The 8,924-nt window shown below is 36.9% G+C and overlaps 1 protein-coding gene across 2 annotated transcripts; it reads left to right on the top strand.

Moving 5' to 3' along the window:
- The first annotated feature begins 378 nt into the window (after positions 1-378).
- On the top strand, positions 379-6,018 carry LOC127958905 (uncharacterized). Of its 2 annotated transcripts, none has more exons than XM_052557952.1 (6): positions 379-478; positions 3,403-3,554; positions 3,767-3,879; positions 3,985-4,198; positions 4,306-4,462; positions 4,802-6,018. In XM_052557952.1, the coding sequence occupies exons 2-6, from the start codon at positions 3,431-3,433 to the stop codon at positions 4,824-4,826; spliced, it is 633 nt and encodes a 210-aa protein (XP_052413912.1). In that variant the 5' UTR covers positions 379-478; positions 3,403-3,430; the 3' UTR covers positions 4,827-6,018. The 2 variants fall into 2 exon arrangements, with proteins under 2 accessions (XP_052413912.1, XP_052413911.1); XM_052557951.1 differs by having other exon boundaries at positions 4,303-4,462.
- The last annotated feature ends 2,906 nt before the right edge of the window (positions 6,019-8,924 follow it).

Genomic DNA, 8,924 nt, shown 5'->3' with positions numbered 1-8,924 from the left:
TGGATATGTTTAAAAAAGTGATATTTAAAGCTCAAATTCAGTAATCACTATATTAATGATGGATATAGTTTACAAGCAGATGAAGTCGGAATATGAACGCACTCTTAATGTTTCAGTGTTTTCCTTATAATGGTTCTGTATGGGAAATAAACTTGAAACTTTGCACACTGTGTGTTATATTCTGTGTTCATGCTTGTCTGTACAAAATATACATCCTCAATAAGGTGTTTACTGAATTTCTTGAATTTTCCTTTTAATATCTGAGTTTTACTACATTCCTACTAAATGCAAACGGCGTTAAATCAATTTACCTGACGGTCAGCGGAGAAGAGACTCCAGGTGGGCGTTCCTATGCGTGCGTGACGTCACGTGGAAACTATCAATAAATGCGCGCACGACATCCCAGTGATCTGCAGAGAGGCTCTACTCAGTGAAGAAGCTCGAGGACGATTCGTTCAGCTTATCAACAGGAATCCAGGTATATTCATGCATTTTGATAATTTGCACTTTTTAAATGATGCTTCTTGATACAAGATGCATGTTGTCTTAAATTATTTTTTTCATTATTACTAAATGACAGTCAAAGTTAAGGAAAATGCATGCTTCAGTGACACTTTGATATATTTCTACGAGCTATATATATACACTACAGCTCAAAAGTTATATGTAGGCATTCATTAGCGGTCTATTTTAACTAGTCTTTTTGTGGGCTATGGTTAGACGTGGTCGGTGTGATTTTGCCAAGTAAACATGATCCAAGATCAAAATAATTGTCCAAAAATATAAACTTAACTCAATCCTAACCCTACCCATATTTTATTCCTAAAATCAGTGGGAAATGATAACTGATTCACAAGCACATAACTCTGGTTGTAAGCCTAAAAAATATATTTTCTGAAAAGTTATGTCTTAATTCTTATTAGTTGATTGTAATGTTGATCAAGGAACATGTTGTACTTGGTGAGATCACTCTCGCCTGTTAGATGTCTATTTAGTTTCACTGACAGCTCAAATTTAGCCTTGTCTTATCCTAGAAGTGTGGTCTGTGTGATGGCCATCAGACGTCTTTTAAACTGAAAATTGCTTGCTGGGGAATGACAGTAGAATATCAATAATGTCGTATAATGATATTATTCATCATATTATCATATACAAATAAATTACATGTAAAAATATTTAATGTTATTTTGGATATGCTCATGGCTGATCTGGTTACTGGTATCTATTTCTCCAGGTGGGCTAAAAGCAGATGTAGCCCGCTCAGTTTAGAGCTAAATTGTGGTTACCATGTGAAATGACACTTAAGACTTGAACTGTTTTTTAAAGAAGTCTCTTCTGCTCAACAAAGGCTGCATTTATTTAATCAAAAATACAGGAAAAAACAGTAATCTTGAAAAATGTTATTACAGTATAACATAATGATTTCTATTTTAATATCCTTTAAAATATAATTTATTTCTTTGATACAAAGCTGAATTTCCATCATCATTACTCCATTATAAAGTATCACGTGATCTTCAGAAATCATTAGCTATAATATGATGATTTATTATGAGAATTATCAACAGTTGTGTTGCCAAATATTAAAAAATGATACTTTTTCATGATTATTTGATGAATAAAAAAGTTAAAAAGAATAGCATTTTTTTTTTCAAAATGTAAATCTTTGCCATCACTTCTTCACAATTTAACACATCCTTGCTGAATAAAAGTTTTAATTTCTTTCAGAAAAAAATAAACAATAAAAAAGTACTGAACTTTTGACCTGTATTGTATATTGTTAGAAAATATTTCTATTTTAAACAAATGTGCTTCTTTTTAACTATTTATTCATTAAAGAATCCTGAAAAAGAATCACAAATTTTTTTCAACACTGAAAATAATCAGAAATGTTTCTTGAGCAGTAAATCATCATATTTTCATGATTTCTGAAGACCATGTGACACTGAAGACTGGAGGAATGATGCTGAAAATACAGCTGTGCATCACAGAAATAAATTACACTTAAATTAATTCATTACCATTAGCTAAAAGAGCTTGATAAGATTGTTGCTCATGAAATTGTGAAATTGACTCCGAGTGGCAATTAAGACGAGAAGCTCAGTCTTTGCCAGGCTGAGCTGCAGATGATCTTCCTTCATCCATGATGAGTTGTTTGCTAGCCTGAGATTTGTGCCGTTGTGTGTCATCAGTATAGAAATGCTAGGACAAAACATCTGCCTGTATGATGGGTCCCAGCAATGCAGTGTATATGGAGAAGAGGAGCAGTTCCAGGACTGAACCCTGGGGTACCCCTGTGACCAGTTGATGTGCTTCAGATACCAATAACTTAGAATCAGCTTTTACAATTTGAAGAGCTTCAATGTCCAGCAGCAAGGCAGTCTCAGTTGAGTGAGAGTTGAGCTAGTTATGACTGGAAGAAGATAAACACATCAGTAATTTTCCACAAGTGCAGTGTTTAGTGCGTTTTTGTGTTTTGGAATGCTTTGTGGAAAGCGCCTGTGGGGAGAAATCTGATATATCTGCATTTAATCCCAAAGATTTTGTGGATGATTGCAAGTTTCTCAGGCAAACGCAGACGCATTTCAATAGTACTTTTCCTTTCCATCACTTATCATTTGCATCACATTACAGTTCATATCCCTTTAGGGCAGTTCTGGGCACACTTTGTTTCCGTAGGGCTATTGTTCTGCAGAGTTTTGCTCCAATCTTAATCAAACACTCCTAAACAAGCTTATCAGTCTTCAAGATCTCTAGAAAGCGTGTTTGATAAAGGTTGGAGCTAAACTCTGAAGGATAGTTGCCCTCCAAGTCAAGTCACCTTTATACAAAACAGATTGTGTCAAAACAGATGAGGGCAAGAGGACGTCAGTGATTCAGTGATGCCATCGTCCAGCTCAGTTCAGTTCTCTTCCAATAGCATCTGTGCAATCAAGTCAACAATATGGACAGAAATAAAGCTTCCACAACTAAGCAAGCCAAAGGTGACAGGGGCAAGAAACCAAAACTACATTGATGACAGAAATGGAGAGAGAAATTTTTTTTTTGGCGGGGGGGAACAGTTGTCCTTAAATCAAGTCAGATTGTGCAGAGGACTTGTCTGGTTCCCTGTTTGCCCTTCTTTAGGGAACCTTATTTATCAGAACCACACAGATCTGGAATGCATGTGGCTGCTTGCATTAGGCTATATGCTTTCCAGTGCTGCAATTTGAGGTTTGGTGATTTTTAACAATGTTTTGTTTCCAATTAATTAGATGATGATAATCCTAATAACTGATCTTTAGACTATGACAGATTATTCACATGATTGTTGTGCATAGTATATGTGATATCCTATTTTAAAACATTGTTGCCGTTAGAGTCTGTATAACCTGTGTGTCTGTGGATATGTTTGTCTACTAGTGTCCAGAAAGAAGCTTTTCTTTCAAAAATGAGTATCGACTTTAAATGGGCGTACCTGTCGACCACCGATCAAAAGTATTTGTCCCTTCAAAGTAAAACTTCAAAAAATCATCAGCTGGTTGCAACGAATACACAGGATCCTACACCCCCAGGTAAAGGTCTGAATGCTTCACGTGTGATCTGTGTGTGTCGCAGTCATTACTGGAGGATGTGATGGGGACAGTACTTTGATGTCATTTGTAGTTTCTTATTTTGTACAGTAAAGTTCTATTTTGTTTTGTTTTTCAACTGGTCCTTTAATGAAACTGTTTGCATAATTATTTAACTCTAATTCCAGCAATATGATTGGTCTTTTCTTCTTCAGTCAAGGTGTATCATATCAAGCATAAAGTAGGCGAATGCCTGGCTTTTGGCTTCGAGGTGAAAAGAAAGCAAGTTTTCCCTGTTGTTACTCCCGATGAAGAAGTCACTTTCAAGGTAATGTCTCAGACACTGAATTTGCAAAGAAATAGCTTATTTTTACACATGCTGTCAAATAATTTCTGAATCTGTATAATCAGGTCTGCTGGTTTTCACACGCAGGTTTTAGAACAAGGCGAGCCGATCACGAAAGGAACCTTTGATGAAACGTTCTTATTTAAGCGGGGTGAGAAAAAGATTTTTGGAGATTACCTGAGTCTGGAATCAGTGGCTATACCCAAAAGGTACCTGTGTGTTAAAAAAAGAGAGTTCAACATGATCATCACAGAAGAACAGACACCGGAATTTAAAATCTGTTACTCAGATGAGAAAAAAGGTAATGTCTTTGAGAGGAATATTGTGCTTTGTGAATAGTTCGTGTCTGATGACACAATGCACGGTAAAATCAAATCATCCATTTGTTGCATTTATAAAACACAGCAGTTGAAGTGGGGCAGTATCTCTCTGGACTAGCCAAAATCCAAGAGAACGAGACGATTCCCTTCAGAAAGATCTCCTCGCGAAGACGCAAATTAAAACGAAGATGTTCATGCTACGAGGGATTGGTGGCACTCCGTAAACCACTGCGCTATTACAACAGGTACTTCAGGTTAATCTCTTACTGATTCCAAATTACATGACAAAAAATCTACTCAGTAATGTAATCCACATTTTTAGGTAACATAATCCGACGTATATAAATCAGTGTCGCTCTGTATGCTTTTTTAGTAAGATGATGAGGATGCATTTTAACATGGTTGTCACGTGTGGATAATCAAGTCTTGCTTTAGCTCAGTTTGTCTTGAAATATTAATAACAATAAAACATTTATTCTTATGGTTAAGGGACAGTTAAAGACCTTTTGCTTTTTTTGAGCATCCACCAACAAATGGAAGAAGAAGAGATTGACAATGAACTGAAATGAATCTTTCTTTCTCAGGAAAACCCAGCGGATGAAGATGTGAAGAGCAGAAGTTTTCACTAACGAAAGGGTCATTCTGAGAAAGCTGGAGAACAAGTGGAGCGATTCCTCCGTGGGTCTTTGACGCGTGGCATTTTCTCCATTTATTTGCATGTGCTTCACTTTAATTTGTATGTCTTTCACTTTTCAGTTATGTGAGTTATTGTGTAAGGCTGAAAGCAGGTTCAGATTCAGGTTTGGATGCATGGGATTGAACCAGAAACTGGATCAGGAATCAGTGATGTAGGGAATATCTCCATTTCTAATGTTTGTGAAAGAAGTTTCTTCTGCTCACCAGGACTGCATTGATTTGTGGAAACACTACCATTTAAAGGCTTGGGCTGAGTAAGGGGAAAAAAATGACATGTTATACTGTAATATCACAATTTTTCATGCATTTTTTATTAAACAAATGCCGCCCTGGTGAGCATACAAGACTTCTTAAAAAAATAAAGAAAAAGAAAAATACAATTGACCAGTAATATATGCACTTTTCTATGTCAGTATAAGTAGTGAGAGTACTTTGCTCACAGTGTGAAATTTTCTACAAGCAGAAGTGCACGTGACTGGATCTTATCTGACTGAAAAAACAAAATGTGTGAATGTTGGACACTTGATGCACTCGACAGCTGAAGCTTTTAGTGAACAGACAGAGGTCAGACTCTCATGCTGCTGCATGACTAAATAACCTCTCTCACACTGGTCTGGAATGTAGGCAGCACAAAGTAAAAGGGCATTTTTTCAATGGTATGTCATGTGGGACACAGAGAAGAGTCAGTAAAGTTGAGGCAAGCGTGCCCTCTGCTGCTGAAGCTCATCTGAACTCAGATCAGTCTGAAGTGAGCAAGACTTTATCAGCACAGTTTGAAGAGCGTATGCTGAATCCAATATGTATTGCATTTCTTCAAATATATTAATGTATTTGTTAACCATATTATATAAAAGCTGTGAAGATTAAATAATCAAAGCATCTTGCTTTATGTATTGTTATATATGCATGCAGTTTTTATTATTAATATATTGTATCTTCTTTCTTTTTGACAAAATATAAACACGACTAATTTCTGTATTATGCATTGATTTAATAATATATGCAAAAATCTAAAATTTAAAAATGTTCTGGATAGAATGTGATTTATTTGTAGTTGATATTTCACTCCATTAATGACTACCAAATAAACATGTATTTTATTGTGTTTGGGCTTGTTGTGAATTAATGTGAAAATACAAATCAGCCGACTTAATCCTAAAAATAAATAAAAAGTCCACAATAAAAGAGCACAGAAGCAGTCATGAGTAGCACAGCAGCAATAGAGAACAATACATTGTATGGGTCACAACTATACATTTTTATTTTATACCAAAAATCGTGAAGTTATTTTGTAAATTGTGGAAACATATCAAAACATAATGTTTGATTAGTAATATGCATTGCTAAGAACTTCATTTGAACAACTTTAAATATGATTTTCTCAATATTTTGATTAGCTCCCAGCACAATCTGAATGAAGCAGTGTCTCTGACATCTGTTTGCAGCTTATCTTCTTCTTCATCATCAGCATCAGCATGACGGCATGTGAAATAATCTCCTGAATCAGCCGTGCCATTGCATCTACCCTTGAACTGTCATCATCAGTGAAGCTTAGCATGTGTGTGTGTGTGTGTGTATGAATCACATCAGATGAGGGTCACAGGGTTTAACTTTGTGCAATAGGACTTTACACAAGACATGAAGATGAGGAGGGACAGTTGTTCATCATTACTGTAAAAGACGTGACGTGTAAAAAAGCCTGTTTGCAAGAATTTTACCATAAAAAATTATAGTAGCAACAATTAAAGTTTTATAATTTGGACTTAAAATTACAGTAACACTTTATTTAAGGTGTCCTTGTTATTTACTATTATAATAACAATAAATTATGCATAAAAGTAACCCTAAGCCAAACTTGAATCCTATCCACTCAGTAATGTATAATTACACTGAAACAAGGACACCTTAAAATAAAGTATAATCCACTTTAAAAAAAGTTAACTGATATAATATTCCAACTTAACGAAGTCCAAAAATTGGATTTATAACTCTATAATTTAACAACCACCTTTCCCCGATACTTTTCTAAAAGTGTTAAATATATACAGTAGAAGGCACCTGATGTTACACACAAATGTAGATGAGTTTGTTCTTTATCAGAACAGATTTTAGCAAAAAATGTAGCATCACTCGCTCACTATTGGAGTTGAATGGGTGCCGTCAGAATGAGAGCTGATAAACACATCACAACAATGCACAGCACTCCAGACCTTCAGTTAAAAGCTGGGTGTTTGTAAGAAATACACCTTCATTCTGACGGCACCCATTCACTTCAGAGGATCCGTCGATAAGCAAAGGATGCGATGTTACATTTCTCCAAATCCAAAGCGGTGTTTAAACAGAACTGTTCTCATTATTAGATACAGACTCGGATGTAAAAAATGTTCTTATTTCCTGATTACTTTTGTAAAGCAGTGTAGGAGATTCTTAATAATTTATGTTTATAATGGTGCAATTCTGATGGTGGATCTGTGAAGTGGAACAAACCGAGAGTCTGTGAAGGAGCAGTGCCCTTAGTATGCATCAATTCAGATGCTTTTTATTTGGACTTTCTAGGGCACCTCCTCAATGCATTTATCACTAGAGATTAGAATGATATCTGTGTCCCTGCAGCACAGAAGAAGTCATCAGTAGGAGAAGAATCACTTTCTTGTTAACAAACGCTGAGCGGTCAGGAAAGAGTAAAACAAACTCAGGTCCTCAGCAAAGAAAATCTCTTTATTAAAGGAAGTGTGTGGAGGATAGAGCAGTGCACACTGCCTTTATCACATCACACAGAACAGACACCAACCAGAAACAGTCAGGATTTATTTATAATTTCTTATTGATTCTGAATATAAATATATTTCTATGTATATATTTCTGTATTTTTTTTTTTTTAAATAAATCTATTTAAACCGAGCTGGGTGTTGTTTCCAGTCACGTCCCCAAAGCTCTTAATCTACTAATTCCCAATTCAATTCATACAATCAGGATAATCTGCTCGATCCTGACTTTATAGCACCATGTTAACATGTTGCTTGAACTGTATTGTGCTGTGTGTCCAAAACCTGTTTGATCTGAGTCTTAAACGACGAGACCTACAGAGAGCATCCAGCGGGAGAATCCGTGTATCTATCAAACATCGTCTCTACTGCTTTACACAGGATCTGCTTACAGTGTTTCTCGGTCGAACATCTTCTTGTTCCACGCGTCCGTCTCCAGAGCGCGGCTCTCCCCAGCGACGAGACTCTTCCGGCGGTCAGTCGTTGTCCAGATCGTCGCCCTCAGACTCTTCTCCGGTTCTCCGCTCGAGCGCGTTCTCTCTGTGCCGCTCCCGGATCTCCTTCATCTCCTCGGTGTAGTGACAGTACTTGTTGGAGCCCACGTCAAAGAAGAACCGCTTGGAGTCCACGGCTATGGACGAGCCCTCGGGTAACTCCGCGTGCTGCCATCTTTTAGCAGAACTTCACTTGCGTTAGCATTCCCATTGACTCCCATTCATTTTGGCGTCACTTTGAATAACTTTACATCTGAGGCGTTTAAAGACTCCGTTTGTCCATTATTTATTTCTAAAGATACACGACAATGTATAAAGGGCTCCATTACCTTCTATGTTACATTATGACCCCGTAGAAAAGTTTTTGTAAAAAATAGGCTAACGATTGCGTCATAACCACTCGGCTCTCTGTCGCATTACCGTACAGACAAGACACAATACTATACAAAATATTTAATCAGAATACTTACTCCTGCTCACTCACGCCAAAGAACTCCCCGCTCAAGCTCGCCGTCTCTGCAAGATTAACGATGACAGTTTGCACGCACAGCTACTAGAAGATTTACATCTGTCAGACAGGTTGCTGACGTCGTCAAGCTTCGTTTGAGTCTGCGCGTCAGAAACGGAAGTGCTAAAAAACGCTAAAAATGGGCTTCACTTGTCTCAATTGAGTTCCAATGGGGTCGCAGTGTCCATTTCTTTTACGGTCTATGGATTGGACTAGTTTTGAGAAGCAAGTGGGCAGGATTTGT

The sequence above is a fragment of the Carassius gibelio genome, chromosome B5, assembly GCF_023724105.1.
Source record: "Carassius gibelio isolate Cgi1373 ecotype wild population from Czech Republic chromosome B5, carGib1.2-hapl.c, whole genome shotgun sequence".
Classification (NCBI taxonomy): Eukaryota; Metazoa; Chordata; class Actinopteri; order Cypriniformes; family Cyprinidae; genus Carassius; species Carassius gibelio.
Note: the sequence above shows the minus strand (reverse complement) of the source record. Positions and strands in the feature narration are given on the sequence as shown.

Bases quoted from the DNA above. Each gene is read 5' to 3' on its own strand.
- LOC127958905 (XM_052557951.1), top strand. From the start codon at position 3,431: ATGAGTATCGACTTTAAATGGGCGTACCTGTCGACCACCGATCAAAAG. The intron at 3,555-3,766 runs GTAAAGGTCTGA...TTTCTTCTTCAG, and splicing joins ACAGGATCCTACACCCCCAG to TCAAGGTGTATCATATCAAG. The intron at 3,880-3,984 runs GTAATGTCTCAG...TTTCACACGCAG, and splicing joins ATGAAGAAGTCACTTTCAAG to GTTTTAGAACAAGGCGAGCC.